The sequence below is a fragment of the Eschrichtius robustus genome, chromosome 19 (genome assembly GCF_028021215.1).
Source record: "Eschrichtius robustus isolate mEscRob2 chromosome 19, mEscRob2.pri, whole genome shotgun sequence".
NCBI classification, from domain to species: domain Eukaryota; kingdom Metazoa; phylum Chordata; class Mammalia; order Artiodactyla; family Eschrichtiidae; genus Eschrichtius; species Eschrichtius robustus.
In genome coordinates, this window is record NC_090842.1 from 55,712,656 (window position 1) to 55,737,903 (window position 25,248).

At 55.1% G+C, this 25,248-nt stretch overlaps 1 protein-coding gene across 10 annotated transcripts in view; it reads left to right on the forward strand.

The window, feature by feature from the left end:
* The window catches only part of SIPA1L3 (signal induced proliferation associated 1 like 3), a 235,554-nt gene extending 210,306 nt beyond the window's left edge, over positions 1-25,248 (forward strand). For 8 of the 10 annotated variants that reach the window (XM_068527222.1, XM_068527220.1, XM_068527221.1 and 5 more), the window contains 6 exons: positions 10,688-10,853; positions 11,714-11,957; positions 16,675-16,818; positions 19,805-19,940; positions 21,647-21,728; positions 23,012-25,248. In XM_068527222.1, the coding sequence (XP_068383323.1) occupies positions 10,688-10,853; positions 11,714-11,957; positions 16,675-16,818; positions 19,805-19,940; positions 21,647-21,728; positions 23,012-23,155 (916 nt within the window). In that variant the 3' untranslated portion in view covers positions 23,156-25,248. The other 2 variants (XM_068527225.1, XM_068527227.1) reach the window with 2 other exon arrangements.

The following is a 25,248-nucleotide window of genomic DNA, read 5'->3' on the forward strand; positions in this document are numbered from 1 at the left end:
CGGGAGGATCTGGAACAGAGGAGGGACATGACCTAAATTGGGTGTCCACAGGGTCCCTGTGGCTGCGTGCAGAGCATGGCCTGCGAGGGGCAGGGAGACCAGTGGGGCGCTGCTGCGATGGTCCAGGCAGGAGACGAGGGGCCTGGAGCAGGATGGAGGCCAGGGAGGGTCAAGGGGGCAGTTTCGGGATAGATTCTCTGACGTGGGAGCAGGCAGGCCTTGCGGGCAGCTTGGCTGTGGTGTGAGAGAAGACGAGGTTGAACATGATCCCAGGTCTCGCAGCCTGAAGGATGGATGGACTCTCCTCGGGCTGAGATGGGGACTGAGTGGGGAGCGGGCTCGGGGGAGCTCAGAGCTCAGTCCTGGACAGGTTAAGTTTGCAACTAGAAGAAAACGTGGAGGAGGCAGTCGGGTAAGGAGTCTGGAGCTCGGGGGAGAGGTCAGGCTGGAGAGAGAAATTTGGGCGTTGTCAGCATAAAGGCACGAGGCTGGAGAGGAAGGGAGGTGTAGGACTCAGCCTGAGACCCCTCAGTGTTCATACGAGGAGGAGCGCGGGGTGACAACTGTGAGCCGTCAGCGGGACGAGCCCGGGAACTGAGCGTCGGTTGAGCCTCACGGAGGTGACTGGAGGGTCAGAGAAGGGAGAGAAGGGCAGGGCAGAACAGGAGGCAGCTGGTTTGGGGCACTTCGCTGCGAAGCGAAAGAGAGAGGAGAGGAGTCATCAGTTAAGAAAGGGTTTTTGTGTTTCTAAGTTAGAACATGATGATACCGAACATTTATCGAGCACTCACTGTGTGCCAGTCTCAGTTCCGAGCTCTCGTCCGTGAATTTATTCACCGAATCCTCCTCAACAACAGCTCCGTGAGGTGGACCTGTTATTCTTCCAGTTTTACTGATGAGGCACCTGAGGCCCAGAGGCTCAGAGCTGGGAAGGGACGGAGCTTGGATCAGAGCCTAGGAAGCTCGGTCCAAGGCTCCTCTTCAGTTGGGTTTGGGGGGGGGTCTGCCCTTCTCCATCCTGTTCTCGGTGATGTCCTCTTTCATGACCTGGTTGGGGCCATTCAGATGTGTGCTGACACAGAGCTCCTAAGGAGAGAGGTGTCAGGAGACAGAAACGGGATCCCTGGAGATGTGGGCAGGGAAGCAAGCTGAGAATCCAGTTCACGCACCTCACTAACAGCTGGGGGCACCCGGAAAACTAGATTTGGATCCTTCGCTCCCCTGATTAAAACCTCCAGTGTCTTGCCCCGCTCCCAGGATTAATGATAAAGGCTCACGTTTACAGAGCACATATATCGTACCAGGCACTAGGGCACAGTGTGCTTTGCCCAAAATCCCACCTGGACCCTGCATGACCCGCCCTGTCACCCCTCTGCCCTCATCCCCTCCCACTCTCGCCTGCACTCACTCCACTCCAGCCACCTGGCCTCTTCCTACTCCTCAGACTTGCCAAGTACAGGCTGACCTCAGGGCCATTGCACTGGCTGTCTCCGGTCCCTGGAATGCTCTTCCCCCACATCTGTGGCTGTCTCGGGGAGGGGAGGGGTTTGGTCCAATGCCACCTCCTCAGACGGGCCTTCCCAGCCTTCTGTAGCCCCTGCCGTCATTCTATCACTGGTCTCTGTTCCACTGCTCATTTCTCCCACTGGAAAGCAGGTGACTCTGTCTTGACTTGTAGCCACCTGGCACTGTGTGGGTGCTCCGTCAGTGAATGGAAGGTATGAGCCTCATATCTCACTTCATTCTCACTGTAACCCCAAAAATACAGTAAGGCTCCCACTTTTCAGGGTGGCCGGAGGGTCAGGCCCTGTTGACCCCACTGTGCTCCATGAGGGCAGCTGCTCTGGCCTTCCCCGGCGTGTGTGCTGTTCCTCCTGCCCAGGTCCCCGCCAGCCCCACCTGGCTCACTGCTGCCCATCTGTAGTTTGCTAGGGCTGCCATAACAAAGTACTGCAGACCAAGTGGCTCAACAGCAGAAATGTATCTTCTCAGAGTTCTGGAGGCTGGAAGTCGGAGTCAGGGTGTCAGCAGGGTTGGTTCCCTCTGCGGGCTGTGAGGAAGGCTCTGTTCCACGCCTCTGTCCCAGCTTCTGGTTGACCTGCTGGCAATCTGTGGGATTCCTAGGCGTGTAGGTGCATCACCCCAACCCCTGCCTTCGTCTTCACATGGCCTTCTCCCTGTGTGCGTGTCTCTGTGTTTACACTTCCTCTTTTTATAAGGATACCAGTCATTAGATTAGGGTCGATCCTAATTGCCTCATTTCACCTTGATGACCTCTGTAAAGACCCTATTTCCAAATCAGGTCACCTTCTGAGACACTAGGGGTTAGGACTTCAACATCTCTTTTGCTTGGGGGACCCATAACACCACCCCTCAGGTCTCAACACAGACATGCTGTTCTCGGAGAAGCTCTCCCATTCCCCACACCAGGCTCATCCCTCCCACTGACCTCATGCTTCTTCCCTTCCTCAGCCTCTGTCCCAGGGCACATCAGGCAGTTGTTTCCTAGAGGCTTGCTTCCTCCCCGTCGGCCCACTGGACTGAGGGTTCTGGGAGAGCAGAGACACCCGAGCCCCATCCAGGGCCCAGCACATACATAGTAGGCACTCAGAAAACATACCTGGATACGTGACAACCGTAAACAAACAGCGGCCCCCCTTTTCCCAACATAAAATCCAAAGAAGGCTTTTTACATATGTATGTGTGTTGTGTAAACATGTAAACTAAATATATAAAATACTGGGGGACACAAAATAGTTTCATGGTTTCTTATGTTTATTTATTTAGTTACAGATACATTTTTAAAATCACATGCATAAAATAACATGTTAATTTAGAATTCATGCTTTTGTCCACACACTCCCATTTCGGAAAGCTGTTTTATTCAAACTCTCCCTGAGCATTTTGGAGACAATATCTTTGTCATTTAAAGACACTTCTGAGTCACCTAACCTAGTTTTCCAGAAAACATTGTCTTTACTTCCAGCTAAATTATTTGAGGCTAAAACGTTTTTTTTTTTTTTTAAGCTGTAATTCTGTTGCTGAAATTTTATCCCAAGGCACAAGAACTCATTTGCATAACTTATTTACCTACGTTTACTGATACCTCTCCTGCCAAGTACTGTCATAAGCCCTGTACCTACTTTAACTCATTTAATCTTCACTACAGAACAATGAGGTGTAGGTACTTTGTATCCCATTTTCCAGATAAGAAAAATCGAGGTACAGAATGGTTAAGTCACTTGCCCAAATTCACTCAGTTAAGGTCAAAAACTGCAAATATTATGGTTGTTGGTTTTGTAATTTGTCCCCACAGGTCACCACATATTATGAGATTATCCCCAAAGGAGTAATTACCAAATCTGCCTCCTTTCTCATTGATTCTGGTCAGGGACCTCTAATGCATCCCCAGAGGAATGATAAATGGCTGCGGCCGACACGGGGGCGCTGCCTTTCAGCCAGGCTGCTGGCTAGGGCTGTACCAACCTGGCCCCATTGATCCTCCCGGCAACTTCCAGAGGAAGAGACCGAGGCACAGCCAGAAGTGCGTAGCCCAGGTCACCCAGCTGCAAGTGGCAGAACCAGGATTCACGCCCAGAAAGATAACTAACAGAGCATCTCGTCTTGGGAGAGACTCAGGGAAGACGTGCATCCAAGGCAGTGACGTGCATTTTCTGAGGACTGACTTCTTGGATTTGGGCGCGTGGTCTGTTAAACGAAAGACAGAGTGAGCTGGTAAAGGACAGAGGGGACACTGAGGGGACCGAGAGCACCTGCCACGGAAGGTCCCTCACCTCGGCCCCTCTGCTGAAGGCTGCGGTCAACTCTGTGGGACGGGCCAGCAGCTCTGCCTTGGGAGATGGCCTGACAGCCCCGTTTTGACCGCTTTGTCCCAAGACGCTGAATTTACTGGACTGCCTTCTCCCAACCAGTAGAGGAACAGAACAGCATGGGGTCAGGGTGGGATTCCCTCATCGGCTGCTTACCCCCTCTTTAACCCCTCAGTTTCCCTCTCTTTAAACTGGCCTGACGGTCCTCCCTACCTCCCAGTTGTGAGGATTTCCTGAGTTAATCCATGTGAGTACCCCAGCACCGAGGTTGAGCTGCACAGGGCTTAGCGGTGAGGGACGACTAGGCCGATGGGTTGCCAGGCTGGAGCCCGCGGAGCAGGAGGCAGAACCAGCGGCCCTGCGTCCTCAGCCGTCCTGGGCACCTCCTCCCCGCCAGGCTGGTCTCAGCCCAACTGAAAGGCTGGCGTGTTGCTGCCCTGCTGGCCCCCGTCCCTGCTGGCAGGCCCAGTGAGGAGGGGGCAGGCCCTAGGGAACAGCCTGTTTGTTGCCTTAAGGTGGAGTGGTGGTTGGGAGGCTAAGCCGCCAGGTCACGCCTGAGGACCCAGGCCCCAAACGTCCTCATCCTTAAGAAGGGCAGCCCTGGGACTTCCCTGATGACGCAGTGGTTAAGAATCCACCTGCCAATGTAGGGGACACGGGTTCGATCTCTGGTCCGGGAAGATCCCACATGCCGCGGAGCAGCTAAGCCCGCGTGCCACAACTACTGAGCCTGCGCTCTAGAGCCCGCGAGCCACAACTACTGAGCCCGCGTGCCACAACTCCTGAAGCCTGCGCGCCTAGAGACCATGCTCTGCAACAAGAGAAGCCACCGCAATGAGGAGCCTGCACACTGCAGCGAAGAGTAGCCCCCACTGGCCACAACTAGAGAAAGCCCGTGGGCAGCAACGAAGAGCCAACACAGCCAAAAATAAATAAATAAATAAATTAATTAATTAATTAATTAAAAAAAAAAAAAAAAAAGAAGGGCAGCCCTGCCTCATGTAGGGCCACTGAGGGGATGAGATGAAGTAATGTTTGTGAAGGGCAGCCTGGGGCCTGGGAGAGAGTGAGCGCTCAGGAGGTGAGCTTTGCTGCTGCTGCCGTTACCACCACTGCAGTCACGAGCAGTCCCCCGAGTCAAGCCCCCAATCCGACTCCGCTGTGACCGTTTCAGAACGGTGCTCTCGGAGCATCAGTGCTCCACCAGTAGAGCGAGGTGATGGAGGTGATGGCCCTGAGAAAGGAATGTAGCCCCGTGGGACGCACCAGCCCCAGGGTGAGGGCCCGCATCCCCCAGAGCCGCCGTCACCGCGTTCCATGCACACTCGGCACTGTGTTCATCGTGAGCAAATCTCAGGCGGCTCAGCGCGTCTGGCAGGTGTGGGTTCTGAGTGTCCTCAGCTCACTGCGCCTCGGTCCCCCAGCCTCGAAAGGGGAAGACAGGAGTGCCTGCCTCCCAGAGGTGGCATGAGGAGGCAGTGAGGCATGGGGAAGTGCCCGGTCAGCGTTGGCTGGGCTGACAGGCACTGGCATCTAGTGGTTGACACCTGGCTTTCGGGCTCCCTCCTTCCTCACGTTTAGGGGCCCTGGGGCCAGCTCAGTGCAGCCCCGGAAGGGACAGCATCCCCACCCCACGGCAGCGTTGTCCCCCACTCCCACCGGCCTCTTCCAGCCATCCTTCCAGGAAAATCCACCTGCTGCCTGAGATGCAGACCTGGTGAGTGTCCTCGCCAGCGAGGTTGGCAGAACCCCCAGCTCGGGCTGGCTGACAGTGGTGCTAATTAGCTTAATTAACCCGGCCCCAAGGGAGCCGCCCCAGTTGGAGGCCAGAGCTCCAAGTCAGCTGGGATCCGGCCCAGACAAGTCGGAGCCATTGGTCTCCTTCCACTCCTGGCGCTTCTGTCACGGGAGAAAGAAGTTGCTGTTGTCCGGGTCCTAACTGCAGAGCCTTCTTTGTAATTTTTCTGTCTTCCTTTTTCTTTTCTAATGTGAGTGGTTTAATGCCACAGTGTGGCAAATGGAAGTTCAGACAACATGAGCAAATTAGAGGCTCTGTCCAATGCTGTCAGTCAGAACCTTGAGAGAGAGTTACCTCCTCCTGGATGTTTTCTTCATTTGTGTTTTAGAAGGTAAAACATGCACAGGATAAAAACCAAACTAGTACAAAAGGGTATGCAGTGGAAACCAGGCCTCTCTCCCTTCCCTGGCCCCCTGCCATCCAGCTCCCCTCCCCAGAAGCAACCATTGTTTCATTTATTCTGCATCCTTACAGAAATGTTCCGAACATGACTGAGCATACGTGATTGAATGTTGCTTCCCTTACGCCCCTTTTTATTTATCCATGTGGTCACCTCCTGTCTGTGCTCCAGCCTTTTTCACTTACTCTTAGCGACAGTTCCGTATTAGTACATAGAAGTTGATCTCATTCTTTTTAGCAGTCAGAGAATAGTCCATTTTATCCTCAGAGGTCATTAGGTTTAAGCATTTATGGAGACCAGAGATCTTGAGAAGAAGGAAAAAGATCAGAGATGCACAAGCCCAGTTTGGTTTGGTTTTTTTTTTTTAACCTGGAATTAATGCCATTGTAAATTATTGCTTAAAATTTTCAATTTAGAAAATACATTGGGGGACTTCCCTGGTGGTGCAGTGGTTAAGAATCCGCCTGCCAATGCAGGGGACACGGGTTCAATCCCTGGTCCAGGAAGATCCCACATGCCACGGAGCAACTAAGCCCGTGCGCCACAACTACTGAGCCTGTGCTCTAGAGCCTGCAAGCCACAACTAGTGAGCCAGCACGCCACAACTACTGAAGCCCACATGCCCTAGAGCCCGCATGCCACAACTACTGAGCCCACATGCTGCAACTACTGAAGCCTGTGTGCTCTGGGGCCTGCGCACCACAACAAAGAGTAGCCCCCATTCACCACAGCTAGAGAAAGCCTGCACGCAGCAACGAAGACCCAACATAGCCAAAAATAAATTAAAAAAAAAAAAAGAAAATACATTGGAAAATTCTTTCAGAAGAAAGTGAATAAGGGCAAAAATGATCAGTTTGACTCTCCAAACTGAATTTCATCATACTTTTTCTCTTTAGACATGTCCCAGCAGCCCACTAACAGTGTCAGCCATGTGGAACTTGCAGTGGATAGATAGGTGTGGAGTTGAGGGTCAGGGGAGAAGGTTCTAGCAGGATTTCTTCCAGTGAGCCAGGCTTCCACTGTAGAATTAGGAGTCCTGGAGGTCCTGGGAGCTGGGAAGGCAATTTAGCAAATGAACCCAAACAGAGCAGGGAAGGAATAGTTGTGTTCTTTTGGCTTGACTTTTTAAAGTATAGAGAGTAAAGTATCTCTATACTTTTTCCTGTTTTATAAAAGTCATTTAAGCTTGTTGGAAAAAGAAAGGAGAGAGTAAGGAAGGTTGGAAGGAAGGAAGAAGATGGGTAGGGAGGTTGGCTGGTTGGTTGGAAGGAAGGTTGGTTCCATGTGATACACATTTAACAACTAATTTGGAGTGCCTGCAATGTGGCAGGTCTTGTTCCCAACACTGGACATAGAATACAGAAGGCTCTGAGTCAGGTGGGAGGAGTGGAACCACAAACACAAGCACACAGGACAAATCATCATGAGATGGATACAGTGAAGAAGTAGCACAGGATTGCGTGTTGGAACTCACCTGGGCTGGGAGGGAGCACCAGAAGGTCAGGTGGCCAGGGGAGGTGAGAAGGTGACAGTTGAGCCAAGCTGGATGGATGAGAAGCTGCCATTCACGGGGAATCCTGGGGAGGGCGCTCTAGGCAGACAGAGCAGCCAGTGCAAAGGCCCTGAGGCAGGAACATGCCTGGCATGTTTAAGGAACCTTGGGAAGCCTGTGTGGGAGGAGATGAGGGCTGAGACCGGGCAGGACAGATTGTTTCGGACCTCGTGGGCTGTGGTGAGGAACATTTTTAGAAAGTGAATCCCCACATATCCACCTTTGGAGCTGAGACTTTGGTAAACTTAAGTATACCAAGCTAAGCAGTGTGTGAGTTTTGTTTTCTAAAAATGATTTCGCACCATAAGTACCACTTCTTTATTCCCATGACACATATCTGGGCGAACCTCTTCCCATGTCATGTGGACCAACTCCACTTCTCTTCAGCAGCTAGATAGTATTATTCTGTGATGCCACTGTCCCTCCCTGTGGGGCCTCGCCCTTCCCCTGCTGACCAATTCTGTTTGCTCCATAGACAGGACCCCATGAAGTGTCCCCGCACACCTGGCACACATGGGTCCCCATACACCTGGCACATTAAAGGACACACTCCCAGATGTAGAACTCCCAAGGTGGAGAAAGTGCACGTTTTAAAGTTTTCGGCAGGTCATTTTACACCCCTTGCAGAGGGGAGCCTCGGGGACGGCGCCCCTTTATTGCGGTGGATGAGCTGGAGGCCCGGCCTGCTCCCTCACCAGGTTGATGGGCTCAGGCGCGCTCTGCGCTGAGTCACATACTCCCCTTGTGCAGAGGATTCTGGGAAATGGCAAAATCAAAAGGGAAGAGGGAGGGGTGAATCCCCTTCCAGCTCCCAAGGGAGCAACATGTACCCTGGGCTGTATACGTCTCTTTCTCTCTTTGTGTCTCTATTTCTCTCTTTTGGATAGAACGCTTTTCCTTTGCCCAAAGAGCATACTTCCCTAATAATGACAGAGCCAGAATTACCCTAGACCTGGAATTCTCATTTGAGAAGGAATACGACCTAACAAGAAAAAACTTACTACCTTTTCTTCCTTCCTTTGTTAAAATCCCAAGGCTGGCAGCTGAGAAAATGAGAAAAAACGTAGACTTCAATACCCTCAAGAGCCCAAGATGTCTTATTTCTTCCTGGGTTCAAGGATTCTTTTTCTTTCTTGAGTTACAAAATGATGAAGTCTAGGTGTCAGCTCTAGTTTTTATATTATTATTGTTATAACACACGATTATAGCAAAATAAATTCAGACAGTTCAGAAGGGTGTTGTAGCAGATGAAAAGTAAAAATCTCATTTTTCCACCGCCTAATAAGACTCCTACTTCCCAGAAGTAATCGTTCATAATTGCTTCCAGAATTTTTTTTCAGCATATAAAAGCATATTATTAAACCAAATGTGATTATGCTCCACATACTGTACAGCTTTCATATGCCATCTCTATGGTACAAACGTGACAGCCAAGCGTGATCGTGACACCATGGGCTCTGAGGCCTGGTGGCCTTGGCTGGCATCCTGGCTCCTCCATTCATAGGCTGTGTGACTTTGGACAGTTACTTTATCTCTCTGTGCCTCAGTTTCCCACCTGTAAAATGGAGATGCTAGTAATAGTGGCTCCCAGGGAGGGCTGCTGCGCAGATTTCACAGGTTCGCACACATGGAGCCCTCGGGCTGGTGGATCGTGCCTGGTGCTGTGCTCCTCTTAGCTGTCGTTATTTCTTTCCTGGGGGGTGGCAGCACCTCAGGTGAGGGATCTAGTTTTCACTGGGGAAGTAAAACCTGATCCCAAAGGCTGGGCCGGAATCAGAAGGCAAGAGGAGATCTCAGGGGAAGTCCCAGGAGTGGAGGACACAGAGCCCCCAGGAGGCAGCCTTGGCCAGGAGAGGGCCCGGGAGCCGGGGAGGACGGCCTGCGGAGCCAGCGGAGGGGATTAGGAGCAGCAGGAGAGGACCATGTGCAGCTCAGGTCGCCGGGCAGCCTCAGGTGAACAGTTACAAGAGCAGCTCTCATTTCCCCATCGTCTGTTCTGTGAGGTGCTGGCCAAGCGCTTTGCAGCAAACCCCAAAATGCTGTGAGGTCAGCGTGTTTTCCAGATGAGCAAACCAAGGATCAGAGGAGTGGTGTGACTTGCCCAGGGTCCCACAGCAGGAACAGGTGCAGGTACCTCATGTCTGGATCCTCCCAGCCACCCCGTGATGCGTGAGCTGTGGTGGATGAGGAAACCAAAGTTAGGGAGATCTGGTGCCAGGCCCTGGAGCACTCAGGCCAGGGGTCTGCTGCCTTTGGCCCTGTACTTGCCCAAAGGGACTGGTCCGTTTGGGGGATTCTCCCTCTGTGGGACTCCATCCCTCTTCTGTGGTTGGAACCCCTGGTCCAGGCCACCCCAGTCTCCCACCTGAACAACTGCCTCCCTTCCTCACTGTCTCCCTGCTTCCATGAGGGTCACTTTTCTGTCTGAGACCCTTCTAAAATGCACATCAGGACCTAGCACTCAACAGATCAGAGGCTCCCTAGATGCAACCCCAAGTCCCCTCTGTGGCTCATACGTTCCAGAACATCTGCCCCAGCGCCTCCCAGGTCTCACCTCCTCCCCCTCAGCTACTCATCCCCGCCACTCCGCAAACTCACCGAGCCTGTTCCCACCTCACAGCCCAACACTTGCTGTTCCCTCTGCCCTGTGTCCTCTTCTACAATACCAGGTGGATTCCTGCCTTCCTCTCTCCAAGTTTCCGCTCCGATGTCATCCCCTCAGAAAAGCCAGCCTCCATCCCCAGCGATCCCTATCCATTTGCTCTTCAGAATACCTCTCTCTACCTCACATTATGGGGTCTCTGTCTTTACTCATTTATTCATTGTCAGTCTCTCTGACTGGAGTCAGCTTCACATTCACCGCTGTATCCCCCCCTCCCCCTGCCGAGAACACGCATGGCACAGGGTGGGTTCCCAGGCAACATCTGTGGGATGAGCGAGGGGAGAGAATAAACCAAGTCTCTCCTCTGTCCCACTTTCACCAGATGTTGTGGAGAAGCTGTGGTCACTCGCCCAGTGGCGGCCAGCCTTCCTGGGTCAGGACAACCTTGAGAAGCAGCTTGAGCCTCCCGAGACCCCTCTGACCTTGACCATGACCCTCATTCCAGGCAGGTGGACAGCAACACCAAAAACGTCTTTGGGCAGCCGCGGTTGAGGGCCTCCCTCCGAGACCTCCGCTCTCCCCGGAAGAACTACAAGTCCACCATCGAGGACGACCTGAAGAAACTCATCATCATGGACAACCTGGCACCCGAGCAGGAGAGAGACGCCAGAGTACGTAGAGGCTGCCCCGCCCCTGCCCCCCCCCACACACACACAATCAGACAGGCTGGTGTGGGGAGGAGGACTGCCTCTGCCTGCCCACCGCCTCTGCCCGCGGCACCTGCCGGCCTGTTTGGGTGTGTGGCTCCGCAGCCAGGAGTCAGGACGTCGAGCTGGTCGGGCAGGATCACAGCGTGAGCCAGCCTGGCAGGCTTGCAGGGGATTTATCCCCACCGTAGCTCACGTGACTGGACCGGCATGCTCTTACTGGCTCTCACGTCCTTCTCGTGGAGCCCAGGGTGGAAGCAGCCCCCACCACCCCCGGACCACAGGACCGGGAGTGCAGGAGCGGGGCCCAGGGGGCATTTAGGCTCTTGTGACCCAGGGGTGGGGGGAAGCCAAAACAGCAGGCGTCCTCAGTCCCTTCACATATCCCCTGCTTCTTTTCCCTCTTGTCCCTGCCTCCCTCTTGTTGGCTGCGAGCTCTCTTGTGGGGACCTGGGTGGCAGCAGTCTCTCCAGGGTTCCCTCCCACCAGCCTGAGCTCTGGGGGAAGCCAGCACTCTGTCCCGCGTGGTCCCCACCAATGACTGGCTCTCAAGCTCCAGCTCGGGTCACCCTGCCTTCCCTGACCTCACCTGGAGCTGGAGGGTGGGGTCAGCCCTCCAGAATAAGGTGGGCTGCAGCGGGGGTGGGGCGGGCAGGAATCCCCAGGAGAAAATTGGAGTACGTTGACCAAAAAGGGAGCAGAAATGGATGCTGGTTGGGTAAAGACCGCAGACGTCCCGGACGGGAAGAAGCCTCTGAGGACGGCGACCCTGGGCCTGGCCGTGACCACGCCTGGCGTCCCGCCTCCCATCCCTGTCTTGGCAGCAGTCGCCACAGAAGAGCCTGCAGCGGACGCTGTCGGACGAGAGCCTGTGCAGCGGGCGTCGGGAGCCCAGCTTTGCCAACCCTGCCGGCCTGGAGCCGGGCCTGCCCAGCGACGTGCTCTTCACCAGCACCTGCGCCTTCCCCTCCAGCACGCTGCCCGCCCGCCGCCAGCACCAGCACGCCCACCCACCCGGCGGCCCCAGCACCATCCCTGCCACCGGCAATGGCTTCCCGGAGAAGAAATGTGAGCCCGGGCACCCAGGAGCTGGTTGGGGGTGAGGGGGTGGGAAGCAGGGGGCACGAGCACGCAGATCACCTAGAGGTCAAAGGCTGGGGGTCATCAGTGTCAGAGTCAGCTGACAGAGGGAACCGAAGTGCACGGGAGCTTCAGGGAGCCCTGATGATTGAGCACCGGGTGTCACCCACAGAGCAAGGGGTTGTTGCCCAAGCATCAGGGGTCTCCTGGGGGTCACCTAGGAATGGGGGCACCCAAGGATTGGGGTCATCTGAGACCAGAGAGAGGGCGTTAGTCTCTCTAGGTGTCTCCAGACTGGAGAGCTCATCCCTAGGGTCCTGAGGATCGAGGGTTTCTATTAGCTGCCCCCCTTCCCCAGCTCCGTGTTCCAGCACCAAGCAGATCGCCTCGTGAATATTTATTTATGTAAGTGACGCCCCCCAGGCCTGCCAGCTCTTGAAGGGAAGGGGGTACAGGGGTGTGACCAGCATCAGCAAATAATTAGTGAAGGGGGCGCTGTGCACACGGCCCCCATCAAAAAGCTGTGCACTGGCTGGGGTTGGCCGTGCCTTCAGCCCACCCTGTAATCCCTTATCCACAACCCCAAAGGCTCTGAAACTGAAAGGCAAAGCAGAAGTTTGGGCCAAGCTCACTGGGCAGCAGTGCTCGACCTGCATGGATGTGAGGCTGTTTATGGTCCTTCTTTACCCCACTTGGTGTGAACGATCAGTTGCTTCGTTGAGGAGCGCTAGTGTGTTGAATAGGGGTACTGCTGACCTTTCTGGGTGTGTATGTATGTATAGCGCATCGTGCTTTATCAAATCCCAACAAATCTTGACTTCAGAGATGTGTCCACCCCAAGGGTTTCAGCTGAGGGCCTGTACCCTGTAGCATCTAGATGGAACCCTTTTGTACATTGCAGGGGATGGGTTGGAGGAGGCTCTGGGACTTTTTTGAGGGGTTCTATCTCCCCACTTAAAATTCTTCCATGGCTCCCCATTAACCTAGTATCTGGGTCCATACTCCTTGCCCTGGTGTTTTGGGGCTCCCACCATGGGGCCCCACCTCAGTCCCTCTACTTCACAGTACCCTCCCTTGGATCCTTCTGTCCCCCACTCTCTCGCCTCAGGGCATTCCACATGGCTGGTCCCTCTGCTGGCCATGCTCTTCCCCTAACCCGGTTCTTGATACCTAACTCCTGCTTCTCCTTCAGGGCTTTGCTCAGTTGTTGCTCTGGAGGCCTCCCTTAAGCTCCAGCCTGGGTCATCCCTCCCATCTTAAACTCCAGGGCACCCGGCCTGCCCCTCCATTGCCTTTGTTCCACAGGTGTTTCTTGAGCACCTCCTCTGGGCGGGGCTCTGCTCTAGGCACTAGAGCACGTCAGAGCAGCCCTGCCCTTGTGGGGCTGAGCTTCATGGCAGTTCCTCTTGCTTCCCTCAGCTTCACTCTGTGTCTCCTTCATTTGCATCTTGCCTATACTGCCCTGTCCGTGCTGAAGGCAGGGCCTGGCACATAGTAGGCATTTGACACGTCGTGAGGAGAAGGCGAGAGAGGGGCCAGGGCAGGGGTAATATGCACAGAGATCACAGACCCACACAAGGCAGACAGAATGCCCCTGACTAGCTCTGCCTCATCCTTTCAGTCTCAACTAAGATGCCGCTGCCAGGACTTCCCTGGCGGTCCAGTGGTTAAGACTTCGCCTTCTAATGCAGGGGGTGCGGGTTCGATCCCTGGTCGGGGAGCTAAGATCCCACGTGCCTTTGGGCCAAAAAAAAACAAAGAAATAAAACAGAGGCAATATTGTGACAAATTCAACAAAGACTTTAAAAATGGTCCGCATCAGGGACTTCCCTGGTAGCACAGTGATTAAGAATCCACCTGCCAGTGCAGGGGACCACGGGTTCAACCCCTGGTCCAGGAAGATCCCACATGCCGCGGAGCAACTAAGCCTGTGCGTCACAACTACTGAGTCTGCGCTCTAGAGCCCGCGAGCCACAACTACTGAGCCTGCGTGCCATAACTACTGAAGCCCATGTGCCTAGAGCCTGTGCTTCGCAACAAGAGAAGCCACCACAATGAGAAACCCGTGCACCGCAACGAAGAGTAGCCCCCACTCGCCGCAACTAGAGAAAGCCCGCGTGCAGCAACAAAGACCCAACACAGCCAAAAATAAATTAATTAATTTTTTAAAAAATGGCCCGCATCAAAAAAAAAAAAAAGATGCCGCTGCCTCCAGGGAATCCTCCTTCCCCAACCAGGCTGCCAGGCTGAGTCAGACGCCTCCTCTGGGCCCCCACAGCCCCCTGGCTTGCTCCCATCCCATCCTGCTCACTCTGCCTTACGTTTTCCCATCACAGCCCCACTCACTCCGGGCTGTCACTGTGTGGGAATGAGTCTGTCTCCCCTGTTGGACTGGGGGCTCCCTAAGAGCCGGGTCCAGGGTTGTCTGGGTCCCTGTGGGGACCACAGCCCAGGGCCCTCTGTCTCATGAAGCACACACATATACCTCTCTTTGCCCATCTGACTCCCCTGTCCCCCTGAACCACAGAGAGTCCCATCTGGCCTCAGTGTGGCCGGGGGCCCTGGGCCTGTCCACCTCTCCACACCTGCTCGAGAGCCCTTCCCAAGCCACGTCGGGGCTGAAGAGATGCCGTCAGCCCAGGCCTGGGCTTCACGGATGAAGAGCTCTCCATGCCAAGGAGCCTCTCACAGCAGCGCCCGCTGATATCTTGCTTGGCTGTGGCAGCTGCTCCCGCAACCCTCACCCGCTCGGTAGTGAGATGCTAGGAGGCTGGAGATGGAGAGCATGGAGGTCAAGGGCTCGGCATCCTTCCTGCCCTCATTCATTCCCCTGTGCTTTCATTCACTGGGCAACACTTACTAGCACCACACGTCCTGAGAGCTGGATGGCTCAAGTTTGTAGCCCAGGTCCTGAAGTCACAGCTGTAACCTCTCTGTGCCTGTAAAAACGTGGGCAAAAATAGTGCCCACTTCACTGGGTTAATCGGAGAATCAAACAAGTTCTTCATGGAAAACACTAAGCTCAATGCCTGATATGCAGTAAGCGCGGAAAAAAAACCACAAGCTGTTCATGCATTTTTCTGTTAGTGTGCTGTCACCAGGAGCGAGCGTTCTAATCTGTCATCAGTCAGGTTTGTGCCCCTGGACTAGAGAGCAGGGTTAAAATAGGATATTAACAGGGACCCTCTGAACACCAGAGCCGTGTGGGGTTGGGCTTAGAGCAGGGTCAGTGTCAGACCCCACGTGTCACACCCAAGTGCCACTACCGGCGAGCGTGAGTCTGCACGCAAGGGAGCTTCCCGCTCTTGAGTGTAGGCTGCCCCCTCCGCCTCACGGGATCATAGCGGCACCTCCCTCCCGGCTAATTGGAGGTGGGACTCTGAGATGATCCCTGTAACACCCAGCATGGTGCCCGGAGAGAGGACACGCTCGTTGGGGGGGGGGGACATGGCTTTTCCTGCCTGAGTCACCTCCTGACCTCTATGCTTCACTGTCATCCTCTGTCCCCTTCCCTTTAGGGGCTGTGAGGCCTCGGTGAGCTGAGGCCGAGGGCCTAAGCCCAGCACGGGGGTCTCGCTCTATCTCTGCAGCAAATGCAGCTGTTGGCGCAGTGCTTGTGCCATCTGTCACTTCCAACACCCTGAGACTCTTTCTCTGCCCGACGTGTCATACCTGAACCGACCAGGTCTCCCCACGGTGACTCTGCCACGTCTAAACGTCATCCATGCGCTGAAGCGCCCCACATTGTATCTGCAGCCTGGCACTCTCTCCTCCACTCCAAAACTCACGTGGCCAGCGCCCCACAGGTGTCTGAGGCATCTCACACTCACGCCCCCAGGAACTAACTTTTGATCCCACCCCCAGCCTTCCCCATCTTGGTGCCAGCTCCAAGATCTTGAAGTCATCCTGGACCCTTCTCTGTCTCATGTCCACATCTACTCTCAGGAAATACTATTGACTGCACCTACAAAATAGACTCAGGATCCGTCCACTTGTTCCTGCAGCCCCACCTGGTCCTGTCTGCCCTCATCTCACTCCTGGACCATCGCAGGAGCCTCCCTGCTGCCTCCCTGCTCCCTGCTCCCCCCGCCCACCATCTGTCCCCCACATGAAGCCAGAGGGACCCTCTGGACACCTGTGACAGGTCACACTCCTTCCTGCTCAGAGCCCACCTGTGGCTCCCTGTCACCCAGGGGAAGAGAGAAAGTTCTCATCATGGCCCCACAGGGCCCCACACAGTCCAGCACTGTCACCTGTGACTTCACCTCCCACTGCTCTCTGCCTCTCCTGTCCCAGCCACGCGGGCCCCCTCAATGTTTCTTAAACCTCTAGGCATGTTCCTGCCTCAGGGCTTTTTCACTGGCTGTTTCAGCTGCCCAGAATGCTCTTCCTCCAGGTGCCACCTCCCCGCCCCGCCTCCCTTCCTTCAGACCTTTGTGCAAAGGCCATCTCAGCGAGGCCTCCCCCAGCACCCTAAAATCGTACCTACGTAAACATCCAACGCTCCTACCCCCTTACCCTGCTGGATGTTTTCCCTGGCATTTATCATCTAATAAGTATAGTGTACTCGTTTAATTATATGTAACAGGTGTAACAGTTACATAATGTTACATAATTGTGTGTGAAGTGTAACATAACGTGTTAGTTTCTTTGTTTCTCCCACATCGTCACTCACCCATCTCCCCTCTCCGCTCTCCCCACCCAGCCACCATCTCAGCCTCCGAGCTCTCACTGGCCGATGGGCGGGACCGGCCCCTGCGGCGCCTGGACCCAGGGATGATGCCGCTGCCCGACACGGCTGCTGGCCTTGAGTGGTCCAGCCTCGTAAACGCAGCCAAGGCATACGAAGGTAGGCACCTTCCACCCAGCCGCGCCAGACCCCTCCTCCCTTCTCTGTTCTGGAAGGATCCACGGAGGGTCTTGGGGCTTTGAAGGGGGACGCACTCGGGTTCCAGAATGAGGGGGAGCAGGGCTCACATCCTGCCCTGTCCCTTGGTCACCGTGCAGTCCTGGGCAAATGCCTTCATCTGTCTGCCTCCCCCAGTTACCTTGTCTCCAAAGCTGGGATGAGACTGTACCCAACTGCCTGGAGCCGCGGGGGGAGCCTGTGGGTAGAACGTGTCAGGCACGGAACACGCGCTCAGCAGACAGGACTTGCTGTTATTATTACCGTGCAGAATTGCCATAATCCAAATTGTGCTTAGACGTACTTTGGCTGCAAGTGGCAGAAAATCCAAATTAACAATGGCTTAAACAAACAAAGTTTTATGCAGTAAAAATGCCTGGGGTGGGCAGTCTGGGGCTGGTGTGGCGCTTCCACAAACATATTACAGCTCAAGCCCCTTCCGCGCCTGCTCTGCCATTCCTGGGGGGCCTCACCCTCACAGTCAGGCCACTAGAGCTCTGGCCATCATGTCCAGCTCTGACCAGCGGGGGAGACATCCCCTCCCTTTGAGGACATTTCCCAAAGCCTTATACTCCTCCTACACTTGCTTCCCGTTGGTCAGAGTGTCACGGCCACACCTTGTTCCAGGGCAAGCTGGGGTGTGAGGCCTCGAGCGAGGCTGAAATTTGTGATGTGTTATTACCGAGAAGGGGAAAGAAAAACCATGAGGGACAGCTGGCAGTCTCTGCCACTTCTCTCCCGTGTGACCTTGGGCAAGCGGCTTTACCTTTCTAAGCCTCAGTTCCCTCATCTGTGAAACCCTGACAGACAAGAACATATTCTTCTGGCTCATTTTTCATCTTTTAGGCCACAGCTTTGCTGTCCCTCCTCCAGGAAGCCTTCCCTGATATCCCTTAGTCTGGATCAGGCACCTCCTCTGGGCTCCTATAGCCCTGACCCCTCTGCCTGTGCCCTGGCTTTCTAATGATGGCAAGACCCGGGGCTGTCTCAGTCACCACTGGGTGCCCAGCATGGGTCTGGCACAGAGCAGGATCTGTTAAACCAGACCCATACGATACACATCCTTCTTATTTCCATGTGTGAGCCAGCCCACATCTGACAGGTGGCCCTGGAGGAAGCTCCTCCCTCTTTGCTTCCATTCATTGCTTCCATCCTGTCCTGCAGCCTCTCCCCAAGCCACGGGATGAAGGCAGTCAGGCCTCTGGGGTGGGGAGGGCATGGTAGGAGGGAGAGCGACAGAGAATACAAGGCCCGGCCTCAGGGATACCCCAGCCTTACGCTCCAGAACCAGTGGGGAGTGGCTGCCAGGCAGTGGCCCAGCGCTGCTGTCCAGAGGCCTGATGAGCTCGGGGGTGGGGGGCACTTCCTGAAGAAGGTAACTCTGCAGCCACAGTGACGTTACGGAGCATTTCCTCAGCCAGCACGTTACCACTTTACAAACATCATCTCTTCCGCTCTTCAGTCTGAGGGATGTATTCGGATCCCGTTTACAGATGAGGCGACTGAGGCTCGACTGCCACAGTCACCAGGCCAGATTGTACACTTTTCAGCATGCGCAGTGGGTCGTATGTTGGTTAAACCACAATAAGCTGTTTTTAAAAAGTAAAGGAGAGGAGTGATCAGGGGAATAAAAAAACCAAAGAGAGTGCAAGGGAGGGAACCAGAGTATGTTGAAAAGTGTTGAAACTGGCGATGAGTTCATGAGGACCCGTGATGCTCTTTTCTCTGCTTTGGGGCCTGTTTGAGACTGTTTATAGAAAAGTATTTTCGAAGAGAAGAAATATTGTATCCAAGATAGAAAACCACAGCTATAAAGGATGTTATTTAGAGAATTGGAGAAATTTCAAGATGACTATCTATTAGACAGTAATACCATATAAATGTTAAATTTCCTGAGTACGATGTTGTTTCATGATTATATAGGAGCATGTCTTTACTTTTTGGAGATGGGTAGTAAAGTACACAGAGATGAAGTGCCAGGATGTTGGCAATTTACTCTCACATGGTTAGGGAATAAAATACACACACACACACACACACACACACACGCAGAAAATAAGTGTGGCAAACCGTTAACTGTGGGTGGGTCTTGGGGAAGGGTATTTGGGTTTTCACTGCACTGTTCTTTGAGCACAGAGATATAAAGAGCACAGAGATGTAAAGGAGCCCGCCTTTGCCAGGTAGCGGTGCCCTCTCCCCACAGGGCAACACGCACCCCCTCCTCTGGTTGTTCACTCCCCACACATTCCATTGTCTGGCTGTCCTAGGGCTCACTCAGCCAGCTGCTTTTTGGATGCATCAGGACTGTCGCCAGTTCTTGCCATTGTAGAAGGATCACCTAATGGTCCCATCTGAAAATGCAGGCGCTCGGGCCCCTCCCCCAGAGCCAGTCACGTGTCTGGGGTGGGACCCGGGAATCTTTGCTTTAATGGGCAACCCCCTGAGATTTTTTTCTCTCTTCCGTATCCATGATATTCTCTGTTTCGCTTTCCTTTTTGCTTTTGAAGTTTCACATTCTCAGAACTAGGATGATGAATCCCACGTCCTCATCACCCGGCGTCAATCCCATCCACTTCTGGCCATTTTTCCCCCTACCATTTATTTATTGACGAAACCAGGTCACTTCTGCCCAGTTTGGGTGGTCACTTCCCCACGCCGCAACTTAATTTCTTTCTCTATCCCTTGTATTTTGCATAAACTGGTCATCGGGTCTGGCGGCTTGCTCAGAATCAGGACGGGTTATTGTTGTTTGTGTCCTGATTTGCTTTGGTATTTTGGCAAGAATCCATCCTAAATGCCTGTGTGATCTCACCGGGGTGTGATTGGCAATGTCCTGGAGTTTCCAGGGAGGGGTTGGTCATTGGGGGGAGGGGGTGGTGTGAGGAGGAGCCGGGAGCCCTGCCGACCACCGCCCCCCTCTCCCCGGCAGTGCAAAGAGCCGTCTCGCTCTTCTCTCTCAACGACCCAGCTGTGAGCCCGGACATCCCGCCAGCACACAGTCCTGTCCACAGCCACCTGAGCCTGGAGAGGGGGCCCCCGACCCCCAGGACTACCCCTACCATGAGGTGAGGTTCCCTTCCCCCACGCTGGGTGAGAGGCCCCCTTGGCAGTAGCTGGGGGAGCAACCGCCCCTCTCACCTGACAGACTTCGGACTAATCCACGTGCTGGGGCCCAGCAGGGACCAAGTCGGGGTCAGCCCTGTGATCAGCCCTCAGGATTGTTTCACTGCCAACTTGGAAAATCGCTAAGTAGTGCCCCGCAGTCTCCCCCCCGCCCCCGGGCCTCTCGTCTGCCCCCTCTGTCTGCCCGCTCCCGGCCTTCAGCCTCCCGTCTGTCTGCTCCCGGGTCTCCTCCTCTGCAGGTTCCTAAATTATGCACATGTTCCCCTGACATTTACCTCTCACTCTTCCCCGGCAGGCCCCGTGCTGGGCTGTCTGGGGACACAGTGGTGATGGAGGCCCAAGCCCTGCCCTCACGAGGCTTCCGGGGGAGGGAGGAGGACGGGGAGGCAGGCATCTCACATGTAGTGCAGCAGATTCAACTGCACCAGCTTGGCAGAAAATAGAACTACAAAGAGGGGGAGAGGATGGAAATGGCATGTTTGCATGTCCGTGGATTTCAGTAGTGCATTTCACACTCATCTGCACACCTCATCGTGCAGGGTTCTGTATACAACAGTCGTGCACTGTACTTTATGGGCAGTTCAAGCGATTTTCGAGGGTGGTTTTGACTCTCCTTGTTTTTTGCTTCACACAGTGGCTTTAGAACTCAACCTCCACCAAAGACTGGCCCCACTATAATAGCAGAGCTGGGTGGTTACAGATGGGGCAGCGCGGCAGGGGTAGGAGCAGGGTGGGTGTGGAAATGGCGGGACCTCCGGGCACGCTTCCGGACGCCTTTTGCCCTGAACTGATGACCTCCCTCCACCTGCCTTCTGTCTCCCCTTGTGGCTGCAGCTCCCCAAGATGCAGCACCACCAGGGAGGAAAGGGTGGGAGAGGCGGGAGGGCCGAGTCCTCTCCCCTTCTTAGGCGGAGACCCCCCCGTCTCCCTCTCGTCTGCTGCAGCCCACGCGCCCCCCCCCCCGACCCCGGCACCCCTACCGGGTGTGTGCGTTCCCACAGCGCCCAGTGGAGCCTTCTCGGCTGCCCGCCCTCCTCTGCAGGGGCCAGGCGGGCCCAGGCCTGGGGAATCTGCACAGAGGGGGAGCCACAGGCTGGGGTCCTGGGTGCAGAGTCCCCGCCTGAGCCTGGGTTTCCCCTCTGTCCAGTGGGGAAACCACCGTCCGCCCTGTTAGGTGAGACCTCACGCAGTACAGGGTGGGCTCTCGGTAACGGGGGGGCTGTTATTGTCCGTATCGTTATTGGTCCTGTCCACCAGGCAGGCTCTCCCGTCCGTTTGCCCACTTACATGCCCCGTGTGCCGGAGCGATGCTCGGGCCTGCCGGGGGCTCGGTGGATGGGCGTGGGGGGGGTGTTCTTTGTACTGTGCCGCCTGAGGTGGTCATACGTGGGGGGAGTCTCTCCCAAAAGCACACGCACGGTCCATCCTCGGGAGGAATGCACACACGGCAGGCCTGGTGCTCCCACGACCCACATCCACATCCACAGACGTGCCCTCGCCAGGTGGAGCGTGGCCTTCTCCTCCAGGCATCCCTTGGGACTCCAGCAAGAAAAGGGCTCCCCAGAGCCTCAGGGACAAGAGGGAGCCTGTATCCCGGGCTCCTCCCAGCTGTGGGCCTAGAGCCTGACCCCGCCCCCTGCCTTTCCAGTGAGGGGCCACCGCTGGATCTGACGGGCAAGGTGTACCAACTGGAGGTGATGCTGAAACAGCTGCACACGGACCTCCAGAAGGTAAGGCTGCCAAGCAGCCGCTTCACGTGGCACGCACCTCCCCACTGCACTTCCCAGCCCCCCGGAGGGTGGCGGGGGACAGCGAGGCTGAGGCACCCGTCCCCACCCACACCCCATCTCTTCTAGGGGAGGCCACCCAGCTTTGAATGTAGTCATGAGTGAAGAGTAAAAAGTGACAGTAGGGAAGGCTGGTAAAGCACACAGAGAAACCCTCATACCCTCTTGGAGGGAGAATAAATTGGCCCAGCCTTTTTGGAGGGCAATCGGACAACGTTTGTCAGAACTGTAATTGCGTACCTTGTCGACCCAGCAGTTTCACTGTGGGAACTTGTCCAACAGAATTTCAGGCACAGGCACAAAGAAACCCATGAGCAAGGATGTTCGCTGCTGCACCGCTGGTGATAAAAATTGGAGCCAGTGCAGCTGTCCGTCAACAGGAGAATGGTTATATAAATGACAGGACACCCGTGCAGCGGAATGTCCTGCAGCCAATTAAAGTAGTAACAGAAATCTATATATTTACTAACATACAAAAGAAGTCCGGTAACTCAAGCAGAAAATTAAGCAAGTTGCAAAACCGTTTCCTAGAACATCGTCATACTTAAAAAATGTTTAACAGCTATGGGTCAGAGGGGTATCTAGAAGGTGACATTCCAGATTGTTCCTTGTACTTATCTCCAGGGTGTGGAAGAGTGAGGGGAAATAAGAGTGGAAGAGACTTTGACTTGCCGTTTTATATATGTTTGGGTAAAAAGCCAAAAGGTGGCCGGCTAGAACATGGGAGTCTCAAGCACAGGAGTCATAGGGGCCCAGGTTCAAATCCCACCCCACCACTTAATGCTGTGTGACCTTGCACAAGTCACTGCCTGAGCATGTTACACTGTCCTGGAAGGGCAGCCCTGCATCCACATCCCAGCCCCCTACTTGCTGTGTGAGGTCTGGTCTCCTCTTCCAGGAAAATGGGGGTAACAACAGTCCCCAACCCTTGGGTGGCTGTGAGGGTGGAATGAGGTGCTCCTAATTACGGTGACGTTTGTCAGTTACTGCACGTCAGGCTGTGTTCTAAGAGCTCAACATATGTGACCTCAGGGAGACCTCTCAACTGCCCCTTTCAGAGCGGAGGAAACTGGGGCCCAGACTTGCCCGAGGTTGCTCAGCTGTTGAGAAGCAGAGCTGGGATTTGAACCCTGGCAGCCTGGCTCTAAACCACGGCCTAGCAGGGCTCGCAGGCCCCGGGGAGCCATTCAAGGTGCGCCCGCTGATGGCAGCCCCCGCCCCCGCAGGAGAAGCAGGACAAGGCCGTGCTGCAGTCGGAGGTGGCCAGCCTGAGGCAGAACAACCAGCGGTTGCAGGAGGAGTCCCAGGCCGCCAGCGAGCAGCTACGCAAGTTCGCCGAGATCTTCTGCAGGGAAAAGAAGGAACTCTGAGGTGGAGAGGCTGCCACCTCCACCCCTCCACCTGGGCAGACCTGGGGCTCCTGCTCTCCTCTCCTTCAGCCCGGCTTCTGGTTGCAGGTGTGACCGAGCTATGCAGCCAGGGCCCCACCGCCCTCCCGTGGACACGGACACTCGGGGTGGCAGTGGGACCTGAGGGAGGCCTCACCGGGCTGTGAGCTGGGGTCTGCTCCTGGCCCTTGAGCCCCAGAGGGTGACGTGGTCTCCAGCCTCCCTCTGAGCCGCCATCTGAGGTTCCTGGGGGCTGGGCCACGCCCACACTGCCCCCAGGGTCCCATCCTGCCATCCGCATCCAGCCTCTTCCTAGGACCAAGCCATTGGAAGCTGTAGGAAGGGGGTGGAGGGTAGGAGTGAGTCTCCAAACCCCACAGCTCCAGGAATCCCCAAACCGGGTTTCTTCACCACGTACAGCAGCGTCTGGGCTTATGGGGCCAAGACCCCTGCCTGAGAAATCACGGTGGGAAACCAGCCCGCTCTCCCTCACGCCCGGAGAGGTGCAGGCCGGCGTGGAAGCGGGCCAGGGCTCTTGGTTCCTGGTGCACTGGCTCCAGAAAGCATGGACATTGCCCCCTCCCTACCCTATCCTCCAAAAAGCAACCAGGAGCACTTTCTTAGAGTTTGACTTATTTTCTTGGGGGGTCCCAGGGTGGAGCGAGGAAACCCCAGCATCCAGAGTTAACTTCTTTGAGGGGGAAGGTATTTGCACGCTCCGGACCATTTCTCCAGTCTTTGTCTACCAGTCCCTTGACTGCCAGAGGCCACGGCACCTGGGCCTCTCCGCCTGCGAGCTGCTGACCCGGCCAGGCCCAGCGGCGGAGCCGGCATGGCCCACCCCTCCTCCTCCCCGGCTCCGTCAGCCCCGGCCCCTCCCGGGCACCAGGAGGGGCTCCACGGAGCCGTGAGGTCCGGGCCGGAGGGAGGCAGCCTCCCTCTCCTCTCCGCTTTTGTTTCCCTTTGCAAAGCCCCTCGGCCCATCTCGTAGGCCCCGCAGTAGCAGCAGCAACGTCGGACACCGTCACTGTGCTCCCCGGGGAGCGCCTTGCTGTGCGAACCCCACAAGACGCTGGTTCTCTCAAGGCAATAAGGGGCAGCTTGCCAGGCAGCCAAGCCGGTGTGGTACTACGCTGTTCACCCAGGAAACAGTTTCTTTTTTTCCTTTAAAAACAAACAAACAAAAAAAAATATATATATATATTTATTTTTTCATGTGGAGTTGCGCCAGAACAAGTCTGTACGGCCACAGTCTGTGGATTCCCCCAACCTCAAGCTGAGGATCGAGGCGCGTCCCCCGAGGGCTGGGGACGGAGGCAGCGTGGGCAGACAGGCCGGGGGGCCCAGCTGAGAGCAGCACGCTCCGGCCGGGGGCCAGCACCCGGAGGGCCAACCCCGTCCGGAGACCCCGCCGCCTCCTCTCTGGGGCCAGAAACCTCAGGGAAGGAGGCTCTGGGGACCGACCACACGGGACACAGTCGTTGAAGGAGCAAGAGAAAAGGACCCTCATCGTGCCTCCCTGCCATCACCCTCTGGCAGCACTGCAGCCCCGCGAGAAAGGCCCTCAGGTCTGCCATCTCTTCTCCCTCACCTGTGGTTTGCGAGGGGGGCCTGCCGGGTCCTCAGCCCTGGCCAACTACTGTGATGTCTCTGCCCCTCTTCCCGGGTCCCTTTTGGGAAGGGTTCTCCAGGACCACTTAACCACCCCACCCTTTCCTCAGACCTTAACCTGGGGCTCACCCCTCCCCCACCCGTTTTTGTTTGTTTGTTTTTTTAAGTTGTCTCCTCATATCTTCAGATCATTTGAATCATTTTGGGGACCTAATCATGTACATCGACAAGTGTAAATTATGATTTTGGGTTTTGTTGTCTGTTATTTCTAAAGGATCTCTGCAAAGCACATCTATTTAATTTGAGTTTGGTGTTCTATCTGATGGCTGAAGATAGCAGCAGGGTTTTCTTCTTTTTTTTTTTTTTTTTCATATGTTGATTTGTTTCATTTGGATTTTTTTATTCTTTATTATCTCCCCCCACCCCCCAGCCCCATCCCCGTCTTGAGATTTTCTGGCATGTTT